General features: G+C 39.1%; 1 protein-coding gene across 7 annotated transcripts in view; it reads left to right on the forward strand.

Annotated features, from left to right (window-relative positions):
* SIPA1L2 (signal induced proliferation associated 1 like 2) overlaps positions 1-21,218 on the forward strand; it is a 270,170-nt gene extending 248,952 nt beyond the window's left edge. For 3 of the 7 annotated variants that reach the window (XM_044002459.1, XM_044002460.1, XM_044002464.1), the window contains 5 exons: positions 4,905-5,036; positions 14,824-14,877; positions 15,507-15,630; positions 18,402-18,483; positions 19,907-21,218. In XM_044002459.1, coding sequence (XP_043858394.1) covers positions 4,905-5,036; positions 14,824-14,877; positions 15,507-15,630; positions 18,402-18,483; positions 19,907-20,053 — 539 coding nt within the window. In that variant the 3' untranslated portion in view covers positions 20,054-21,218. The remainder of the gene's footprint in view (positions 1-4,904; positions 5,037-14,823; positions 14,878-15,506; positions 15,631-18,401; positions 18,484-19,906) is intronic. The other 4 variants (XM_044002462.1, XM_044002463.1, XM_044002465.1 and 1 more) reach the window with 3 other exon arrangements.
* The last annotated feature ends 2,699 nt before the right edge of the window (positions 21,219-23,917 follow it).

Here is a 23,917-nt window from a genome sequence, read left to right on the forward strand (position 1 = left end):
TCTATATCCTGGATGGATTATAACAAGGGAATTCCATGATGATCCACTCACAACAAATGATGAAAAAGAGAATTGAGACTTGATATACTTCAGAAACTAAGTCAGATACAGGTGAGATAAAAAGTGTATCATGGGAGGGGACCCTCATGAGATTTGGCAAAACAAGTCACCCCAGATCATCCTATGAAATTCTGAGCACTGGGAGAATGATAGCAGTGCTCTTAAGCCTAAGTAATTGAATGGGATTTTATTTAATTTTTTATATGAAGACATAGTAAAAGGAAGATTGTTCTTTCAATTTATAAAGCCCAGAATTGAGAAGGAACCAAGATCAAAGATATTTAGAGAGCATAGTTAGCATGAAGGAGAGACATGTTCAGCAAATCCTGCAGCACTACCATCTCTGAAGGAGGACTTTTTTTTTTTTTTAATTCATGGGGGCTTCTGGGTGGCACAGTGGATAAAGCATCGACCCTGGATTCAGGAGGACCTGAGTTCAAATCTGACCTCAGACACTTGACACTTACTAGCTATGTGACCCTGAGCAAGTCACTTGACCCTCATTGCCCCACCAAAAAAAAAAAAATTACTTTATTCAGAGGCTAGTAAACCTAAGGAATTTGTTACATAGGAGAGAGGCTCCCGGCTAAAACCATAAATAGATTTAATAATGGTATATTTAAGTTTGCTGATGATAAATGCTGGACATTAAAAAGAAAGAAAGAAAAACTGAGGTTGTTTTGCAATAGATCCTTCCCTCTTTAAGTTTGGTGTCAAGGAAGACACCCGTGCCTTTCTAAAAATGTCCCTAATGCTTCTGCCAGAGATGGCACATTGGACTGGTTGGATCATTTCTCTCTTTTAATCTGGAGTTTCTCACTCTCCTCTGTCTGTTCTTAATTTTCTCTGTGATAAGTGTTTTGTGGTTTCTGGAAAGTGATTGTAAAACTTGAAATCTCTGACTACCAGGAAATGCTATCAAGAAAGCTACTCAGTCTTTGTTATCAGAATAATAGAATAATAATAAAATCAGAATTAATAAAGGTAGATTATATGAGTATGGGGACTTTTGTAAATAGACAGGAAGCCGCAGAATCGATGTCATTATGCCAACAAGCAGGGCAGGAGAATGGAGGAGATCTGGCAGACCTGCAGAAACACTAACATTTCCTTAAAAAAAAAACCTATTGAACTGTTGAGCAGAACTCCAAGCTGGAGCCACACCAGATATGAATAGAAACAATAGGCAGGGAGAGAAGAGGAAACAACCCTTCCAAAGTGGGGGGATTGCATTCCTCACTGCCAGTTGGTTTAATAGTTAACTATTCTCTTTTCTGGAGCCGTACCAATCTCCTTGGGGGGTACGAGGGAGTAACTCCTTGATCCGAAAGTCCAGAATTGTAAATCATTAGAGTCAGCATTTTTCTCCACTCACTGAGCATCAGTTCATGATTGGCTTAGACAGGTGGCTGGCTGCACGTCTGGAGTTCCTTTGGCGTTTTAGTCACAGAAGTGCCAGTGCCTTAGGTCAGTCGCTATATTTTTTGTCGATTTCTCTGGAAACTTCAAATCTCTTTCTTAGTTCTTATGAACTCTAGGCTGTCCAACAACTATCCCTGCCTCCCAGTAAGGAATATTTTTCCAAGCCAAAAATCAGAACACAGGATCATCCTTTTGTAAAGACTCATTTCAAAAGTGTATTTTATTTTTTTTTTTTTTGAAATTTTAACTTTCCTGGAAAAAGCTGGGTCTTGTGTTTGCCTTCCATCACTAAGTTGTAAGGGAAACTGAAAGTTCCCATTCACCATGGTGCCATCTGTCTATATAACTACTGGAGGTTCACCACTAGCCTTGTTAAACTATTGTCAAATGAATTAATATTTATACAACACTTAATACTTAATTCTGGAATGTAGTAGGCACTTAATAAATGCTTGTTGTCTACCCTCAAGCAAACTGAGAATCAGGAGGCTTACATTCTGTCACTGGATTTGTCAGTGACAAGTTTTATAACTTGAAGCAAAGCACTTTATTAACCTTTCCAGTTCTCAGTTTTCCTTGAGTTAAGTGGGCATTTTTTACCTGCCTTATTCCAGAGAGTCAGTGTGCCCTAGCGATTGGAGAGCTGGTATCAGAACTGGGAAGGCCTAGATTCAAGTTTCACCTGTACATACTGACTGTGTGATCCTGGGCAGAATGCTAAACCTCTCTGTGCCAGAAACTGGGAAACACTTGACTGTAATTCCAACAATGACCCAAAGAGAGGAGACTGAAGAAAAAGATGGACCCTACAGTGGTTACCCACCCGGTGACCAATGCCTCAGTACATGTTTCAGTCAGCAACTGGGTGGAAGCAGAAAAATCTATGGAGTGAGGATCACAGACCTCATAAACTTGATATGATTTCCTAACATTCCTTAAGGTCCCTTGGAGACTGAAAAGCAGTAAGAAGGGCAGCCTGCTATCCAGGAAAGGCTGTCCTTAAGGCTGCATACAATTGAGTTTATCTCTGCCTTGCAGGACTGTGGTGAAGATCAAAGTGTCTATAGGGGCAGCTAGGTGGTGCAGTGGATAGAGCACCAGCTCTGGAGTCAGGAGGACCTGAGTTCAAATCCAGCCTCAGGCACTTAACACTTACTAACTGTGTGACCCTGGGCAAGTCACTTAACACCAATTGCTTCACCCAAAAAAAGAAAACTGTCTGTAAAACTCTTGCAGAGATCTTAGAGCCCTATATAAATGCTAGCCAATAAAGCAATTTTTGCAAATTATTGATGATATAACTAAGGACAAAGCCAGAGTACCCCCTCATAGCCTCAACAGGTATCGCCTTTCATGTCCCATCATTAACTTCTCTTGGTGCAAGGTTTTTAATCTCCTTTCTGACCCTGTGATCTCTTCATCATAAGTGATTTTAACCTAAAGAAGTTTCTCCTGCAGTAACAAAATTTAGGTTTAAGAGAACCCTGGAATTTCTTGGTAAACATTTTAAAATAATGAGCTATTTGTGGAGACATACATTTAACTGAATAAGCTAACAATCTGATGGGGAGAGACAATTATATGAACATCTGGAGTCTACCTTTTCAGTAAATTACAGTGAAACATCCAGAGTTAGACAGTAGTCAGTGGCAAAATAAATTATGATTTAAAATCTCCTTTTCCTGTATCAATGTCTTTATTATTAGTTGGGTATGTGTGCATGTACATGCAATGTATGTACAAAGCTAAACATATACTTGAGATTTATGGTACAGAGGAACTCATTGAGTTCAAAACTTAAAGGAGCAGGCAGCCCCAACTCTAACAATCCCTTCTGTCACAAGGATTAAGCATGTACAAGTGGGATCTAATATTCCTATACCTGCAAAAAGCAAAGTAGCAAATCCTGTAAATATTTCTCTCCTCTGCTTTTCCCCTTCCCCCAATTCCCAGCATGTCGGAATCAGCTGCTGATTTAATTGAGCTCCTCTTTGCCCTGGCCAACGACAAAGAATGTCCTGTTTTAGAAGCTTCTGCTTGGAGCATTGGTTGTTTAATCAAAACAGAAAAAATGAGGAGGGAGGGTCACACTAGTAAAATATTATCTTTGTCATTCCTCTCAAAATGGGCACTAGTGGAGTCAGTTAATAAGATGATTAGCAAGGTAGCATAATGTGAATAGTTTAACAGCTACCTTTGACAGTTCTTTTAGATCTAAATGTGATAGAGGTTAGGAAAGCCTAAGTCTATGACTTTTGAATGAGCATAAAAGTTAATTTTAGCCCCAAACAGCCTACCCTTACACAAATGACATCAAAGCTCATTTCCAAAGGTTCATTGCTCTTTTAATAAAGCTCCTATAAGGGCAATTTTCCAAACGCTCTAGCTTGGTTCAGATGCCAGAATTTCTCATCTACCCAAAAATTGTGGGTACAGAAATTACAGGTGTAGTTTGTTAATTATGCCCTGAGTTTCCTTAATTGCAAGCTCAGTCAGCCAGGTGGTCATTATTTTGAGTGGCCTAATTAGTCAAATGTATTCACAAGTATCTGCACGTAACCCTTTTGGGTGGGCATGGAAATTATGAGGCAAAAGAAGGTCCAGTTGAAGACCTTCCAAAGTTTGCTGGAAAATACCCAAAGGATGCTTTTAAAATAATAGAACTCAGCATTGTCGGTAATAAACAACAACAACAAAAAAGCAGTGGAATCATTTTTTAAAATATTTCAACTCCTCCAAAGGAAGAGTGATAAATCATTATGTATTATATGTAGGAGGTGTTTCTGGTATAACTAGTTATTATCAAGCCAGTTAATTTAGGACAAATGGAGGAAAGCATTGCAAAGCACGAGTTTTGTATATGGTGCATAACTTTGTCTCTTTCTTTTGTATATAATTCAGCAGTAAAATTGTCTTACCATCTATACTTATTAATGAATGAATGAATGAATGAACATTTACATGAGTTGATGAAATTTTAACATAGTTATATTCATTAAAACTTTGTTCAAATCTCCATCTTAGGTCAAGGTATTCTATTATAGGGCTTTTACAAGTCATCAATGTTGGAAGATGTTTCCTTCAAAGCTTTTTAGTTGTTAAAGGCATTAGACAAAAAAAGAAAGAAAATGGTACCTGAATCTTGTCATTTTCAGTTGGGCTTGGTCTCTTTCAGAGGGAATTGGTTCCAAGGGAAAGTATCACTACTAAATCTTGGTGTTGTACTAGTTAACCCTCAGTTTTCTGCCTTTCCCCAACCTTCTTGAGTCTGTTTTTAAACTTTGTGTTTTGTTTAATGAGGGTAGAGAGATATCTTTGAAGGGGGAAGAAGAGAAGATGTTGTAGGTGAATTTCCCAAGGGGATGAGGTTATGGAGAGTTCTCTGTGATATCACTGACGCTGTGGTTTTGTTTTTTGTTTAGATGAGTTCTGGCTCTCCGATGGGTCCTTATCGGATAAGTCCAAATTCACTGATCCGGGTCTGATGCCCCTCCCAGACACTGCCACAGGGTTAGATTGGTCCAACCTTGTGGATGCTGCACGGGCATTTGAAGGTAAAGACTAAACCGGCCCAAAGATCTCTGCTTTCTTTTTTGTGCTGGGGAATGTTTCTGTACATTGCCTAGAATCAGGCTCCTGTGTTGTCTGGAAAAGAGCTCTAGGATATTTTAGTTCCCAGAGGGGAAAGCTTGTGTGTCATGTTGTTTCCTTATGGAGTCTGTGCAGAGACAAGTAGAAGTGTGGAGAAAGGGTGTGAGGAAGAGACTCAAGACCTGGGTTCTAATTCCAAATGACCTTGGACAGGTCACTTCCTCTTCTGTTCCTAATTTTGCTCATCTGAAAAGTGGAGTGCTTTAGACTCAGATGTTCCCTGAGGTCTCTTGTAAAATCCATTCTGTGACTGTTTTTGTAAGATTTGTAAGGCAGGGAATTCCTTTTTTTTTTTTTTGACAGAGAAATTCTGGCATTCATCCTCCATCACTAAGATGTGATTGTGGCATAAGATGCTTCCTTTGACTTATAATTTCATGTCAGTTGGTGAAAGGTCTATGTTTATTCTTTTAAAGAATGTTATCAGCTCCTTTTCTGTAGGAAGAAGTGGTGAGGAAGAACAGGACCATGGGAGAGCATTTGTGCATTCCTTCCACTTAAAATAATGGGTTCCCCAAGGCTCCTTGAAGGCAGAGATTTTTGTTTTTGTATCTTCAGAGCCTCACACAGCTCCTCATGTCTAGTAGGTGCTTCATAAATGTTGGTTGATTGATTTCAGGCAGATATTGAAGGGTCTGCTTGATGCCTAAGCCAGTGGAAATTACCATATTTTCTAGAATTTCCAACAGAGAAGGGAACACAGCTAGCCTCCAAGGACCCAAGCCACCCATTCAGGTCTCATTTGTAGCCCTTTGCTCTTCTCCACACCTCCACTTGTTTCAGCAGGTATCAGAGCTTCCACGATATGAAAAACAGATTCCCTGCTCCAAAGGAAGAGCCCAGAGGTTAGAGGTGTATCAGAGGAACAGCATGGGTCAGTAGAAAGGACACCATACCCTTAGAATCAGAGACCCAAGTTCCTATCCTAGCAGCACCAGTAACTGTCTGGGCAAATCAATTCACGTTTCTGAGCTTCAATTTCCTTATTTATAAAATGAGAAGATTACACTAGACAATCCCTGAGGTGTCTTCCAGGCTTTCGATTCTATGGCTGTAAATAATGATGTTTTAGCTGCAGTTCAACTTGCCTACCAAGTTTAAAATTGCTTCTGAGGCCCCAGAGGTGAATTTGGAATATTGGTATAATATGCAGAATTTATGGAAAAGACAACGAGTCTCTTAACCGTCTCAGGAAGATTCAAGGTGCCTATTCCCAAATGCTTTTCACAGAATTCTGAACGGCAGCCCTCCTGACCTTCACCATCTGGTACTGATGATTGGAAAGTTTCTCTCTTTTTCAACTCGACACAGACAAGGCTGTGATGTAGCATAGGTAGGCCAGGGAAAACCCCTGCAGAGTGTATGTGGGTTGTAACTGCTCCCTCAGAAGGAGGAACTTGCCCCGAATTCCCTGGTTCACTGCCTTATAAAGTCCATGTCCTACTTGGATGCTTAAGGATGCTGCCTCCTGCCTTGTGATGAAGCCATGAGGCATTATCAAAAGCAAAGTATCTATTGTTTTTTAAACCAAACAAACAAAAACACACACACACACAAAAAAAACAGACTCTGTGGCTTGTTTCCTTGAGTCTGTCCTCTTGCTTTCCGTAATCCTTCCCTGGTGTTGTCCTAGAAGTTGGAGGCGGCTGAAAGGCAGAATTGCTTTGCCCACCGTAATTCAAAGCTGATCAAGGAAACAGATTCAACGAATTCAATTCATGTGTGTGCATGAGCATAAAATGGACTTAACTCTTCAGTAGAGGTTTGAATAACAATAGTTATCTCCCATCTCTAAATCTGTGAGCCTTACGTCCCAATTCCTTGCCCTCAAGTCCCATCTATAGGTTTTGTAACCAAACAGAAACCTGCTGAGTGTGATTTGAGGGACCTTGGCAAAGCCCCCTGCCCAGAAATCATGTTCTCCCACCTCCAGCATATTATATGAAGTGGTACCATTAGTTGTTTGCCTTTCTTCTTTGAGATCTTTAAATGCTTGTTTTTTAATGCAGATACCCTAGGGAACTGTTAACACCTTATAAAGATTCTTTAATAATTGTTCCAGCAATATCTTTTAAGAATGGGCTACATCTTAATCTTATTCGATGAGTTTTGAGAACAGTGAGCCTGTTGATGGAGACTTTCTCAACCCACTCAGGCTGGTCCTTGAAAAACAGACAATGGAGTCCATCACCAGGCCTAGCTTGAGTTCCTTCTGGCTTCTTAGGAACTAGAGTCACAGTTGTCATGAGGTGGCATTGGAGATCTTTAGTGTTAGAGATGGTGGTGGTATTGTTAGTAGTGTTATACCTTTTGCTCTCTTTTTTAAATTTTTATTTATTTTTATTTTTATTTTTGTGGGGCAATGAGGGTTAAGTGACTTGCCCAGGGTCACAGAGCTAGTTTAAGTGTCAAGTGTCTGAGGCCAGATTTGAACTCAGGTCCTCCTGAATCCAGGGCCAGTGCTCTATGTACTGCGACACCTAGCTGCCCTCCTACCTTTTGCTTTTGAGACTTGTACTGTGAGTCACTTTTCCTAAGCCTCAGTTTTCTCATCTAGAAAATGAAGGTGTTGGATTAGACTTTTAGGATGCCTTCTGTCTCTTTAAAATTGAGACCAAAGAGTTTAAGTTAGAGCTATAATGTGGTTTATGGGTTGACCTTGAGCTAAATGAAAGAACAGAGTACTTATTAGGTTGCTAAAAGACCCAGGAGGATTGTTTTCCAAATGGTAAGAATGTGTGTGATTACTTTTTGCTATGAGGGAAGGAATTGGTCAGTCTAATTTTTATACTTCTCAAGCTGTAGGTAATCTTAATGGGAATTGATAAAAATTGTTGTTATTGTTCAATCTTTTCAGGTTTTCTTGGCAAGGATACTGGAGTGGTTTGCCATTTCCTTCTCCAGCTCATTTTACAAATAAAGAACCTCAGGGAAAGTGACTTGTGAGTTTGTCACAAATGACTTTCCCAGGGTCACATAGCTAATAAGTGTCTGTGTTCAGATTTGAACTCAGAAACATGAGACTTCCTGAATGCAGGCCCAGCACTCTATCTACTACATCACTGAGCTGCCTCTGATTTAAAATATATGTGTGTGTGTGTGTGTGTGTGTGTATATATATATATATATATATATATATATATATATATAAGATGATTATTTTTTTATAAAAATCAAATGTTGCTACCCACAAAAAGTGATACCTGATAAAACTAAATATGAAATCAGTGTTGATCTATTATAACAGCTTAGGACCATATTATTATTCAGGTGAGAACTTGTTAGTATGGAGTTTGGGATCATCAGTTTTTTCAGTACCAATGTTATCTAAGATTAACCCATAGGCCTTGATTTCCTTCTGATTCCAGTATGTCCAAACCTAGAGTATTAGCTTTTTAAAAAGAAATACAGAAAATGCTACACACCATTTCCTATTTAACCTAAGCTTAAAACTGTATTAAGGCATTTAGGACACTGTATATTCTTTTATATGACCTATTTAACCTAAATAGAAGAATGTTAACTATTTGGAAAAGAGCATTGTATGATAGAGCAGTGGGTTTGTAGCCAGAGGTTTTTGATTAAAATCTCTGATAACCTTTCTGTTTTCCTCATCTCTAAAATGAAAAGGTTGTACTAGATGGACCTAGATCTAAATCTTATGATTAAAAAAATAAAAAGCAAACACTGGTGTTGGGTCTTTATCTTGCTGTTACCTCGCTTTTGTATCAATCAATAGGCATGTTTTAGGAGATGGGAATACAGAGACAAATGAAACAAACCCTACCCTCAAAAAAGAAAAAAACAACTTACATTCTATTGAGGGAGATGGCATGTACATCGATAAATACATACAAAACATAAGAAAAATTCAAAGTGATTGGGAGCTGGCAGGAGCAGCTGGGGAAATGAGGAAAGGCTTCCTTTAAAAGGGCTGTGTCTTAAATAAAAGAAGGAATTCTAAGAGGCTGAACTGAAAAAAGAGTATTTCTAGGCAGGTAAGAAGACCAGTGCAAAGACATGGAGACAGAAGAGTGTTGTTTATGAGGGAGAGCAAGAAGACCAGATTGGCTGGGATGTGGAGCACTTCTTGCCTTGATTATTAGTCAACTAAAATCAGCTTTTATTTTTTTTATTGTTGTTATTGTTAGTTATAAGGTAACTAGCTGGTACCACAAATGGAGTACTGTTCTTGGAGTCAGGGAGGTCTGAGTTCAAATCGTGTCTCAAGATTCTCAATAGCTATGTGACCCTGGACAATCTCAGCCTCAGTTTTCTCATCTGGAAAATGAGGATAATAATAGCACCTTCCTCCAGAGTTGTTGTGAGGATGAAATAAGATAATAATATTCATAAACTTTTTATAATGGTAGCTATTATTATTACTGTTTTTTTATTCTTGTTCTTAATTAGATTCTAAGTCTTTACAGTGTGGTAGCAATGAGAAATTTAAATGAAAAAAAAACACAATGAAACCAAGGAAAAGAAGGAAGTCACCTTAAGTGAATTCTGTGCTATTTTTAAAAAGATTTTATTTAGCTAAAGATTAGAAATAGAAGTTTGGTCAGAGGTTTAAGGAAAGAGAATTAAGACTTTCTTCCTAAAATTGTTGTTAGATTTATTGAAACTTGTTAAAGCAATTTATGTCTTTGACATACATGATGAATGAAGGAAGAAAAGAAACATTTACCAGGCACTCTAACTGTTAGCCATATAAATATGAGTAAGTGAGATAATATTAGCCTTCAGAGAAGTTAAATGCTAAGGTGGGAAGACAGGAACACAACATACAGACAGAAGGTGGGAAGGAAGGCAAAAAGTAGTATGATTTGAGCATGCCCAAGAAATGGCATTGTGGCCTGGTTTGGAGCATTATGGAAGGATTTTTTTTTTCTATAAAAGCAAAGTTTCTAGATAGAGGAATTCTTTTTAAATGCAAAGTTTTAGTGCAAAATGTTTTAAATGTTTTACCATTTGTGGTGGAACTCTTAATGTGTATTCTACATTTACCTGACCTCAAAAGAGAATATGTTGTGCCTAGCTTGGTGATTCAAAACTAAAGTGTATAGGTTTTGTCATCGCTATTGAAATGGGCTTTTCTGTTTACTTATGGAGCTGTGTTCCAAAAGGGTGAGTTTTCTTGCGTGTTATCCTGACTATGTGTATTCATACACACATTTACACAAATATCTAATATACTTAGTAGAACAAAACCCATATGTCTACCTTAAAATAATCTTTCAGACATAAAATATTGTGTAAGTGCCAACTAATGATAGAAATGAGAAAAATACATACATATATATATATATATCAGCATTGACTTTTTGATTCAGAAACTCCCCCTTTATTCTTTGATAAATAGTTGTTGAAGTCAGTTATGTCCTGTTTATTAAGATCAGACAAGTGTACTCACATTACTAGTGTGTTAAATTTCTTAAATATGGTTAGAAAGAGCCACCTTTTCTTTGATTTGTAAATCTTGGAGTATGTATTCATAAAATGCTCTATTTATAGGAATAGGAGGGAATACAAACTGTTTTTCATTACTTTTGCTCTAGCCTGTTCTTTGCTCTTACCTGAACCTAATCTAGGTTGAAAAAAAAAAGTTTTCTGTAAAAAAAAAAAAAAATAAATTATTTTCTATTAAAAATAGTCCATTTTCAATTCAATTCAACAAGCATTTATTTTAAAAAGTACCTCCTGTGGGCAGAGTGCTTTGTGGTAATAAATGAATTATCATGATATGTTTTAAAAGGTTTTCAAGAAGAAAAATGCTTTTAATGGATTTGTTGCAGCACTGAACCAATGTCTGTCATTGGCTTGGATGGCTTTGCTAGCCAATGCATGCAAGATGTAGAGCAGGCTGCAAATCAGAACATTATGTGTACTTTCATTGAGTGGTTGGATCTCTAATGATAGTGACTTTGTGAATGAAGATCATGCCTCACACCTGTGTTTTGGGCTTTTACCCTATATGTGAGACAGTCCTGAAGGTGAGAGTCAGATGTGGTTGCTAAACAATGGTCATCAGAGATAGTACCTGTGAGGTATTCTGTAGCCACTAGAATCTGAGGACAAAGTAGACTCATTGTTTTTAAAAATAAGTTAGAAGTTACTGTTGGTGTTTAAATATTTCTTTCATCAAAGGCAGTTTGGTTGACAGAAGGTATATTAGTGGATAGAGAACTGGGTTTGGGTTTCTGCCTTTGACCCATTCCAGCTGTGTTCCTCTCTGTGCCCATGGCAGTCTCTAAAGACATAAATTGCAGAAAAGGTGCCTACCTTCATTCATAGAAAGAGTTTCTTCACCCAGGAATTCTCTATATTGAAAGACTTGCTCTATCCCTTCATCAAATGAGACATCTTTTTGTCATTTTAACTTACTAAGTCTTACACATACAAAGTCAGTCTCTTCCAAAATCTCATAATCCCCAAAAATAAAAGTGCAATTTCTTTGGATCTTTGTTTTCTGTCCAGAAAGGCCCTGTTTTTCCTCAAGGAATTATCACTTTGAATTTTAGTTTGTCACAAGGAAGCATCTCCACTGACTGAGTTACAAATATATAATACAAAGGAGATAAAGCGTTTTGTGTGTGTGTTTCTTTTTGATCAGATACTTTGAATGTGAGGAGGCAGTGTTGAGAAATGTAGGATTGGAGCTAAAGACCTTGATTCGAATCCTAGATCTGCCACTTAGTATGCCCTGCATGACCTTGGGTGAATTACTTGACCCCTCTAAAATGCAGCTGCTTAGTCTGTAAAATGAGGGGGCTGGACCAGGTGACCACTGTGGTCTTTTCAGGCTCTACCTTTAACTCTCTGATCCTGCTGTAATCCTTGAGTCCTAAATACACATACTAATGGGTAAAGTCATTATTGTTGGGATAAAAACATGAAGTCAGTCAAAACGTTTTTAAATTTTATGTGTGTGTGTATATTGACATAAGAATCATCTTAATTCACTCTCTTTGTAATGTGTGATTACCTTTACTTCCTTTATATTCACAGTAAGATATAAAATGTTCTCTCTGATGATAGAACAGCTTGATCTGGGCTTCATTGTTGTTCTCTTTGTGGGAAGAGAAAAGGCTGCTTTGGGGGATGTAGTCTCTCTGTATCCAACAGGCCATCTCTTCCCCACTCATGGTCTCTCCTCCAACTGGCTACTAACCTTTCCTTTCTTCTCTAAAATCCCTCACTTGTAGAAACTTTTATACTTGAAATATTCTTTGCCAGAGATGACCACATTCCTATCCAGTTGGTTTCTCCCCAACTATAGCCCCAGGAATGGGAAGCCAATCTTCCTGCCTGAACTGAATCTCCAGGTAGCTAGGTGGCACAGTAGATAGAGCACCAGCCCTAGACTCAGGAGGACCTGTGTTCAAATATGGCCTCAGACACTTGACACTTAACTAGCTGTGTGACTTTGGGCAAGTCACTTAACCCCAATTGCCTCACCGCCCCCCCCCAAAAAAAAGAAGCTGAATTGCCCCCTCTGTCTCCTTACTCCCACCTACCAATAAAACCTTTGAGCCATTCCGGCCATCACCTCTTAGCTCAACTGAGTAGTCATGACCCTCCATCTTAGCCAAATGTCTTAACCCTTTACCTAAGTTTCTCATAGCTGAGTCCTAGACCATCATGAACACTATCTTATAGATAAGGTCCCCTGAAGCATCCATGGCCATATCCCTTCCTTGACCCTCCCCAATCCCACTTTGGAGGTGTTTATCCTGGGGATGCCAAGTTTGGAAGTGTCAGCTCTGGCCCCATTGTAAGGGGGTTCAGGCACTGCCCCAGTTTGGAGGAGCCCACCTTGGCCCTTGTGTAACTAGTTCATTGAGCCCCCCTATTACTCTTTCCTTTTTGGCTCCGTCCCTTGCTTTTTCTGGATGTCTTCATTTAAACCATGAGGCTCTCCCTTTGAGAACATCTCTCAAACACCCAAAATAAAAGAACCTCTTTTCATTATTGAGATGCAAAAAACATGAGTGATTCAGTCAAATGTGTGTGCTTTTTTTATTACATACACTGCAGTGAGTTTCATTGGCCTAAGAATCAGCTTTATTCACACATCCTGCTAGATACCATTTCCTTTTCTTCTCATTTATATTCATTCTGAAATGTAAAATACATTTGGTGAAGATAGAATAATCTCAGCTTTATTATCATTGTATTATAAAAGAATCAGATTTTACCATGATTATTACAAACATTGTACAATTATTATTCACCTACAAATATCATTCTCTGATCTATAGAAGCTGAATGGCTTCCAGTATCAAGTTAGAAACCACAGAACATGTCTCTTTTTTCTCCCAAAGAAATTGCTGTATAAAAATAGCCATTCTTAAATTAAGGCTTTGTATGAAGCTCTCATAATATAGAAATTGACTTGAAATGATTGAAGCACATAGATATCTAAGGTAAACATGGGGTTCTGGTTTTAGAAGTCATTTTTAGGAAGAAAGAAATCACACCTTATTTGAAAATCTGTTGTTTTATTAATGGTTCTGCCTGCCCTTTGCACAACTTTTTCTTGGTCAGCAGGTATATATTACTGCCTGCTGTTTTCCCAACACTATGTTAGCAGCTTTGAAGTCCTTGGTTTGCCACGAAGACTACAAGCACCCTTTGACATTCCCATTCATTTTAATTAACTAAAAATTGGTGACCCTCCATAAACCCAACAAGTCAGAGGTCTCATTAGGAGTGTTCATTCAGCAGCCAGGGAGGAAAGTAGAGTGGGAATAAATTAAGAGCAGAGAACCACCAACATACAACCAAATATCTTTTCTTGGCCATAAATCAAATCACAGAAGAAAGTTTGCAGCAGCATAAATACACCTGCTCTCTACTCCCTGAATTCTTCATTAAAATGTGTGTGGACACACACACACACACACACACACACACACTCCTCAAAGAAAAAAGGAAAAAAGTTAATGATCTACTTACCTGCCTCTTTTTCCCCCCTACCTCTTCATACAAGTGAACCCTTTTCTGCATACAATTCCAGTACTCACAGGATAGTCTAAATATTCCTTTATCCCATTCAATTATGCCATTCCAGTATCCCCAGTCTAGTCTCCTTCAATGAATGTCCTTATCAGGTAAGGTGTGCCAATCTCTGTAGTCATGTTTGTTATATTCCCTGCGTATTTTAGTTTCCCAGATGTTGAGTTGGTATCTTACAAGTTGTCGGTGCCATCTGGGCTTTGTGATCAAATTGGCTATAAAAGCAATTGCGGTTATTAAGTATTAGAAATCTCATTTACTTTGATATTCCTTTAAAATTTTAGTATGTGGATAGCACAGCTTATCTCTTAGTCACCCTAATTTCCGTGTTGATAGAGTGAGATGTCCAAGTGAGTCGTTTAAATAAACTTTAAAGTGTGGTGTGTTTTGACACTTTCTTTTATGTATATATTATGGACTCCATGTATCTTTGCTAAGAACTCTGTATGTCAGAATAGAACAGGCAGGTACAAGTGTGTAATAGAACCACTATGTTTAGCATTAGGTAAAAACTGGCTTTACAAGCCCAGAGGGCTTCTTGGAATTCTTTTTTTTTTTATTCAATGAGCATGATTAGCATGTGACAATTATTTGAGCCTCATGTGGGCTCCAGAGATTCTCAAGTCTAGAGAGATCTTGTTCATAGGAAAATTCTAAATCTTATTACAGGTCTTGACTCAGATGAAGAGCTTGGTCTGGTCTGTCACCACACGGCCTATCTAGGTGATGGTTTGGGGTTGATCGTTGGCTCATGATATTTCGTAAACTTTCCTTTATATTTCTTATGTCTGCACGTCTGCATGGTTATCTGAGTGCTGAGGGTTGGGGAAGCAAAAGGGAAGGTGGGCCCTGTGATGTGTGGCTCAAATAGTCTTTCCAATTGGTTTGTTTTTTGGGTTTTGTTTGCTTTTTCTTTTTTTCTGGGAGGGAGTAGATAGGGTAGGGTCAGGAATTTTAAGGAAGACCAATATCCTAGTTTTTAAATGAGCATGAACAAATCAGTACACAAATTCATTCCATGAAAAACTGAACACTGGGCTTTCTTTGGATTTAAGAAAGCAGTCTGGCTACAGTAACCCTGTCCTCATAACTCTGATATGTATCTTCTGCCCTGGCTGGCAAGGATGGACAACCATTAACGTTTTCAGGATGTATGATGTCTTGCCTGGTTAAAACAAAACAGAGTTTAACCAGAATTAGTTTGTGGGCTTTATTATTTTAAGGCCAACATTAGCCTGTGGATTCATTTTCAGTAGGAAATGCTGCCTAATTTGATTGAAGCTAATCAAAAGCCTTGTGTGTGTGTGTGTGTGTGTGTGTGTGTGTGTGTTGTGTGTGTTTTCCCTCTCTAGATCAGAGAGTAGCATCCTTCTGCACCCTGACAGATATGCAACATATGCAGGGCTTGGAGGGAACCCAAGAGTTATCTTTATGTGTAGACCCAGCCAATGGGAAAGATTTCATGGATACAGATGGGTAAGTAACCTTTTGTAGGAAATAGGGATGGGGGGGGTGGAAGAAGGGAGGAGAAGGGACAAGTCATATCCTTTTATTATGTTGTTGACCCATTTTTTTCTTTCGTTTTGAAGTCGTGGTAGCATTTTGTTTTTTTAATGAAAGTAAGCCCTGCTGGTTTTCTCCTCCCATTCTTTGCTACTTCAGGCTGGGAGCTCTATTCGCTACATGATTTAGCAACCCTCCATCCTCCCATTCTTCTTCTTCATTTTTTTTTTTGGGGGGGGTGGGGCAATGAGGGTTAAGTGACTTGCCCAGGGTCACACAGCTAGTAAGTGTCAAGTGTCTGAGGCCGGATATGAACTCAGGTCCTCCTGAATCCAGGGCTGGTGCTTTATCCACTGCACCACTTAGCTGCCCCCCAGTCCTCCCATTTTTAAAGGAAATCTTGAACATTCCCTTCACAGAGCAATAGCCTAAAAAGAATATTAGGTGTAAATTTATTTTTTTCTTTTAACAAATCTCCTTGAGTAAGGAAGGTTTTCATTCAAAATAAGAATCCTCAGGTCTTTCATAAGGAAGGGCTAATTATTTTCATTTATAATCCAAAAGATCCTTAGAAAGGAAGAGGACAGTGCTGTCAGTGAATTCCCTGAGTAAAGCAGGGGAGTGGACTCCAATGCTGAATGTTCTGCTATCCAGGGATGTGCTGGAGCCGGTTTGAATTAGTTCCTGAGAGGCAGTTTTTAAAAGTTCATAGTGAGCTTTTGCCTTTCAGAAATCAACAAATATTATGAATCAGGGCTTTATTTTATTATTTTTATTATATTTTATTATTAACTTAATAAAGTGATGGATAAAATGTTAAAAATGCAGATCAAACTCAAAAGCGTACCCTACCTCCAACCAGTTCTTAGATGTTTGTGTATACACCCCTGCTCCCATCCCACTGGAACTAATGGTAGACTTCAGAGACAACATCTCAAGCCACAACTGGCTCAAAAAATTCACCTGCAAAGTCTTCAAAATCTACTGGTAGGTTCCAATTTACCAGTTGAGAGTCCATGATCTGAAAGGTATCTGGAATCCCATTCCTAGCCATTAATTTTCCTTGTGATGGAGCCAGTGGTTGAGAGAGCTATAAAGCACCTCAATCCAGACAAGAGGATAGTTTTCACAAAGATCTTTTCTCTGGCTTTAAGAACCCAAATAAGAGACCGAATTAGACCAACCAAGTGCATGACATCATGACTTTAGATGGTGTTTGACCCTGGGCAACTTAACCGCTGTTTTCCTCTGTTTCATCGATTAAAATGGGAATAATAATAGCATCGACCTCACAGGGTGGTTGTGAGGCTCCAGTGAGATAATGTTTGTAAAAAGTGCTTAGCACAGTGCCTGGCACATTGCAGGTGCCCTGCCATGCCTGGCAAGCAGGCCTTCTGCCTGGGGAGACACAAACTTGTACAGAGAATTTCAGGAGATGCTTCTGGTAGCCTGTCTTAGAAGGGAAGAACTTCAATGACAGAGAGAAGTGACGTCATTAAGAATCAAAGTCTGCCACCTAATCACCCTCCTAGCGTCTGGCAGAAACACCTTGCTGGTCTACGACATTCACTTGCCAGCTCTCCATCTGCCTCCGATGCTGAGCAGGCGAATCCAGCCAGGGCTGCAGTTTCTCCCCATAACCCCTTAGCCTGTGATCCTGGCTGATGACTCTTTAATGTACAATCTGCACTGTGGTCGGGGAGCCAGCCTCCTCCTATCCCCAGCAGTGTTTGTAGCATTTGGAACTATACCTTACCTCCTTATCTCACAGTCACCTGAAAGTCATCTCTCTACCCAGACTGGAATCCTTTTACATCATTCCCTGGCCAGGTTAAGTAAATAAACAAGCAAACCAGCTCTGGTGTGAGGGACTCACTTCGTCCTGAGGCAAACCCCTTTCACTCCTTGGGCTGTTCTAATTTGCATCTTCTAACCATTGGTCCTGGTTCTGCCCTCCGGGGCCAAAAAAGAATCGTCCTAGCTCCTCTTCCACTTGACAGTCTTTCAAATACCCAAAGACAGCTATCATCACTCCCTCCTAATGCCATCTCCTGGGAACTTGAGCCACTGGCAAGTTGAATATGGATTTTTTACTTCCTGAGTCCTCTGAGTATTTCATTGAAAGAGGAGGAGATGAGTCAGGAGAGCTGAGTTCATTGTCTGCTTCCCAGGACTGCCTGTTTGCCAAGTATCTAGGAAGGCCTTGCTTAAAATCCTTTAGAAAAGAGACCATATTGGTGTAATGCCAAGGGGACTGGATTTGGAGTCAGGAAGGTCTGAGTTCAAATTCCATCTCAGACACTCAATAGTTTTGTGACCCTGGGCAAGTCACATTACCTCTCTGTGCCTCCATTTTTTCCTCTGTAAAAAGAGAGGGCCGGCTTCAGTGGCTCCTTAGGGTCCTTAGAGCTCTAAGTCTGTGGTCAGAGTTGAATAAGCTCTGGGCTTCCTTCCCAAATACATATTATCTGGAGAAAATAGGAATACTTATTTAGTAGATAGAAACCCAGGGCAGAGTTTTAGGGGGGAAAATAATAATAATAATAATAATAATAATAATAATAATATGCTTCTCCTTGAGCAGCCTGGTTGGCTCAGAATCACTTTTTTTTTCCTTCTTTTTGACCTGGGTTATAATCATATAAATCATTTTCAATTAAGCTTTAAAGAAAAGAAGAAAGAAATAATAATTGAATATTAACATTTGACTTCAGCCTTCCTTACTCTGTTGTATCACTTGATAGAGAGCGTTCTCCATCAACTTTGACTGGAAAAGTCAATCAGCTAGAATTGATTCTTCGACAACTTCAGACTGACCTCCGAAAGGTAATTCAATCTCTTGTCAGCTCACACATCCCCCATGATATTGATTGTAATACACAGATAGCGTAGTGCCCTGTGTGTATGCCATGCACTCAATGAGTGTTTTCTAAGATTAGATTAATTAATATTTTGGATTTTCCTCCAACCCCTTTCATCCTTAGCAGTAATCAGTATGCAAGTCATCCCAAAATTCTTGGTCCAGTTTTAAGCTTTTATAGTTTAAAACTACACTAAGATTTCTTTTCTTGGGAGGGGGATATTGATAGGAGTGATGAGGAGAGGGTACTCAGTATTTATCTTTTTGGAAATAATGGTTCAATCTCAGAGGCTTCAATGCCAAATTGGAATAAATCCTGAATATAGCAATGGCCCCTCCATAAGAGAATAAGTAAAGCAACCCATGAGCCAACCCTTTTAACTCATCCAGCATTTTTCATCTCAATTCAACAAATATTTATTTCAATTGCCTTTTGTCAGCTGGCAAAAGACAGAGCAGTGACTGACTGCCAGAGGGTCTGGGAAGGCTCGGCTTTCATCCTCCTGCTCGGCTGGCATCTTTGTGACCCTCAAAACTTCCACCTCAAGCTTCATCCTGTGCAGAGTTAGCTTCCCCTCTATATAAATAAATGGATTGTTAACATTAGAGTTAGAACTCATTTCTTTTGGTAATAGTTATGACCAGCTGGTGTCTCCATGTTTTGTCCCACCCCCTCCTCACTTCCCCTGGTCAAAACTTAATCCTTAATCCATCTCCTTTAAAACAAGGAATGTTGCCAGTTGGCACTCTGTGACACCAACTTTTAAAGGGTTAAAGGTGAAGCTTCTGAAATTCTGAATATTTTAGCCGTGTGTGTGTGTGTGTGTGTGTGTGTGTGTGTGTGTGTGTGTGTGTGTGTGTGTGTGTGAGAGAGAGAGAGAGAGAGAGAGAGAGAGAGAGAGAGAGAAACACATGCTCTTGCTTTTAGTAAGGGCATTATGAAAACAAGGTATAGTCAATTAATTAAGTGAGAATGAAATTTGCAATTATTCATTTTATCATCCTAACTATACTTCTACCAGTTTTGTAGGGTTAAATAGTTTACAGTATGAAACGTCTTGTACAGTTTTAAGATTGTATGTCTTTTATAATTATAGTCTCATTTTACCCTTCAAGGAATTTAACAGAAACAAATTATTTTTTAAAGCAATTGAAATATCTAAATATCCCCCACTTCTGTGGACAAAGTAGAATATACAAAATGGAATGGGTTTCCCCTTTCCTTCTTGATTGCTGGTGTAGCATTCAAGGAACAGTCAGGTCACCTCTTGGTGGAAGTTTCAAAGATGAATCCTCGGTCCTTAATACAACACAAATGCAGTTTCCAGAGCAAGATATTGGGTTTATTGGCTATTTGAGCTAACCCAATTGCTTTTCTACTTCCAACAGGAAAAACAAGACAAGGCCGTACTCCAGGCCGAAGTTCAGCACTTGAGACAGGACAACATGAGACTTCAGGAAGAGTCCCAAACAGCAGCGGCTCAGCTGAGAAAATTCACAGAATGGTTTTTCAATACCATCGATAAGAAACCTTAACTTCTAGATATCTAGCCAGGAACAGTGCGCTGTTGGCGCTCCTATCCATTTGAAGTAGCAAAATCTGATTTTTAACTGTGCTTACAGTCAGTTTTTAGATGTTTCCGCTATTTCTGCTCTGTCCAACACCATTCATCCAGGCAAGATGTGGGGGTGGGAGTGGGGGTGGGGGGGCAGGGAATGGTAGCCTTCTTAGGATGACAGAAAGCAGCAGACATGAGTGTGGAGATGAATGTCATTCCTGGCTTGAAGATGAATGTAATTCCCGGTGTCAGTTTAGCTTCTCGTTTAAATTTACTAATACGGTGCTTGGGCTTACCTCAGGAGGGAAGACGGTTTAGGTTTGATTTCCTGTGTTCAGATGACCTGGTTGGAGAAGTTAAAGCAATCTACAGTAACTTGGGCTTCAGTATTGTAAGATAAAGATTAAAAAACAAATAACCAGACATATACTTTAAAGTTAAAAGGTGCTCTATTTTTTTGGCTGTACAGTAGTTCAATTTCCACAATCACATTGTCATAGCAATAAGAATGGAGGTATAGTGAATAGTCACAAAAGCTGTGTTGAAAAATCAAAAGTTAGCACTGATGTGTTTAACACTAGGTTGGATGCAGTTACATTAGAGATTTATTTATTTGCAGGAACAAATGGTGCCTGAATATTAACAGTGTTTTGATTTTTTTTTTTTAAGCTACACATGCCTTGTAAATGGCTCACTGGGTAGTCTGCTTCAACTCTTAGCTCACTTTTGTATAGTTCCTTCACTGCGGGGAAAAGACAAGTACAATACCACTTACTTATGAGAAACTCACATATGGTGTGAGCCAGCAAGATTTCGTTGTCCAATGCCAAAATTTGTTTATCTTTGTACAGAAGCTTTCATCAAGTGTCTTGTATTTAACACCCTTATTTAAGCTTATTTAACCTTAAAATGTTAATTTTATAAAGTTTGATTTTATCTGCACTATGATGATGAGGGCAGTTAGCAGCAAGCTCGAAAATCACTGAACTTGCTAAGGCGACTTGAGGAGTTGAGAGAAAATTCTAACAATTGGATGCTGCTAGTATACAATTTGTTTGTTACTGCTTTACCATTTTTAATTGTTTTATTTGAGAGAAACATACCTTTTGCTTTTTTAATAAATGTTTTAAAAAATCAACAAATGAATATACCCAAGTGGGTGTGGACTCTGCCTTTTTTATTTTTCTGTTTGGGCCAAAATAGTCTATCCTCGGAAATCTGAGTGTAACGGAATTTGTTGTTGCTGTTGTTGGTGTTGGTGAGTCATTTCAGTCGTGTCTGATTCCTTGTGACCCCATTTGGGGTTTTCTTGGCAAAAATACTGGAGAGGTTTGCCATTTCCTTCTCCAGCTCATTTTACAGATGAGAAAACTGAGGCAAACAGGGTGAAGTAACTTAAGAGAATTTATTACAGGTCCCATAAGATCACTAGTTTCTCCATCACTGACAAACCCATCCAGGTAGTGTTGCTGGGGGTCTCATGTTCTCGGTCCCAAGCTGACTTAGGCCTGTTGCCTGGTGATATCTCCTCAATCCTGAGAAAAAAAAAAAAAGCTTTTAAATTGATTGATTGAATGAATGCATATAAGTGAATGAATGAACACATGCATGAAAAAGCATCTATGTGTTTCCCATGTGCCTGGGGCTGGGAATACCAACACAGAAATGAAGAGGACAGCCCCTGTCCTCAAGCTTAGGTTCTACTAGGGAACAGGGCAGGTTCCCAGATAAATATAGATACATAGAGAAAGTGAATATAAGGCATTTTCATCAGAGAGACATTTGGGGGAAATCAAGAAAGGCCTCCTGTCTGGGGTGGTGGTAGAACTGAGCTTTGAAGGAATCTAGAGAGAATGAGAGACTTCACACTGAACTGCTCTACTTTTCTTAATAAATATTTTATTTTTTCAGATCCTCTGAGACAAATGCAGAAAATCAGAATCCATGTTTATTCATTCCCCTAGAAAACTCTGAAAAAAAAATTTTTTAAAGCAAGTTTAAAAAACACTCTTCTGTTTCAACAACAACAAAAAAGGAGGTACAGTGGGTAGAGCCCTAGACCTGGAGTCAGGAAAATGTGAGTTCAAACATGACCTGAGACAATTCCTAGCTGTGTGACCCTGGGCAAGTCAGTTTCCTCATTTGTAACATGGGTGTGTGTGTGTGTGTGTGTGTGTGTGTGTGTGTGTGTGTGTGTGTGTGAGATAATATCAGCCACCTCCCAGGACTTTTGTGAGGATAAAAATGAGATTCTAAAATCAATTTGCAAACATAAAAGAGCTGTATAAATTCTACCTATTATTTTTATCTCTGCTATGGTCAGAGCTGATAGAAAACTCATGCTGTGGGGGAGCAAAAGCACTTAATTGACCTAATTAGGGATAGCTGCTGGGCCTCATACAACTATCCTGAATATCTATAAAGAGATAAGGAAAGGAATAAACATTCATTTGTGGTCCTCAGGTAGGGGAGTGGTAAATGATCTACCAAAGTTGATGGCATAAACACCATATAGTTCCTGACCACTGACATCCAAGCAAATCCACAGGACAAGTCTCATGCCCTATTATCACAGGACTTGGCTGCACCCAAAGAAACAAAAGAGAGTTGTGTCCTATTGAGTTCTAAATTGATTGGGCACAGCTGCTGCAGAAGGTCACATTCCTGCATTTGGTAAAAAAAAAAAAAAACAACAACCTGCACAGCCCCTGCCAGTCATATAAAAAGGACTTCAGATCCTCACCACCTTTCTTCAGAATTTATTTTAAAGTCAGAAACTTTACTGCTCTCCAAGATCTGAGTAATCAAATCATTGATGCAGCTGTTAGCATCTGTGCTCTGCAAATACAAGCCGATGTCTGGTTTTCATTCCCTTTAGCACACTCTGAAATCTGCAAAGAACCATGATTTTTTTTTTCAAAAAAAAATTTTTTTTCATGAAACAAATGGGTATGGGGCTAATGAGCCCCCTTAGCATGCAAATGCCATGTGGCAGCAAGGCTGAGTGTGAGTTGTTAATGAAACAGATTCAAAGGTTAGACAACCATGGGCCCATCTATCAATACCCATCAAGCTTTTTGGCACTGGGATTGGGCATCACAGCTTTCTATCTAGTGAAATCACTGAAGAGGGAAGGGGAGTGTAGAAGAGCAGGGGTCAAATCCAGTCCTAGCGTTTTCATAAATATCTGCCTCTCCCAAATGACTACTGGCTCTGAAGGAGCAATTGTATAAATAAGCATCTACAGATGGAGATTTAAGTCCTTGGCAAAGGTTTCTTCTATCATTATTTATAAAAATAAATTGAGTGTAGATGTTTTGTATCCTTGCCCTGCCTAGCCCTGACCACAGCCATGGCATACCAAGCAGTGTCTAACTAAATGCTCCATTAAGTTGGAATAATTAAACATGGCAGTCATGTGTTCCACTAGGAGCTGATTAAACACCTTGTAGAAATCATTACTGAACCCCATCTGGCTGAGGGCTTGCCAGGTGGCAAGCTGAACCCCACCCCCCCACCCCGGTTTTGTGAATGGTAAAATCCTCTTAACAAGTCATTCTATTTGCCTTTAAATGAGATGCTCATGGACCCAAATAGCACTACTCATGGGAGGGAATGGCCCCTTGGAAAATCAAGAGACAAAAATCAATTGTTTTCACCTCAAACCCTGTTGGCATCTATTTCCATTGTTGCTCTAATGAAGGCCATTCATATTTGGATGACTTCAGTTTGAAAACAATTCTCTTTTGAGCCAATACTTTATTTGGAGAAATGAGGGTGGGGAACAATGGTATGGCATATCATTGGGGCAGAATGAGACTTGTAGCATAAAAGTGGACGT

Source organism: Dromiciops gliroides, chromosome 4, assembly GCF_019393635.1.
Source record: "Dromiciops gliroides isolate mDroGli1 chromosome 4, mDroGli1.pri, whole genome shotgun sequence".
In the NCBI taxonomy this organism is placed as follows: Eukaryota; Metazoa; Chordata; class Mammalia; order Microbiotheria; family Microbiotheriidae; genus Dromiciops; species Dromiciops gliroides.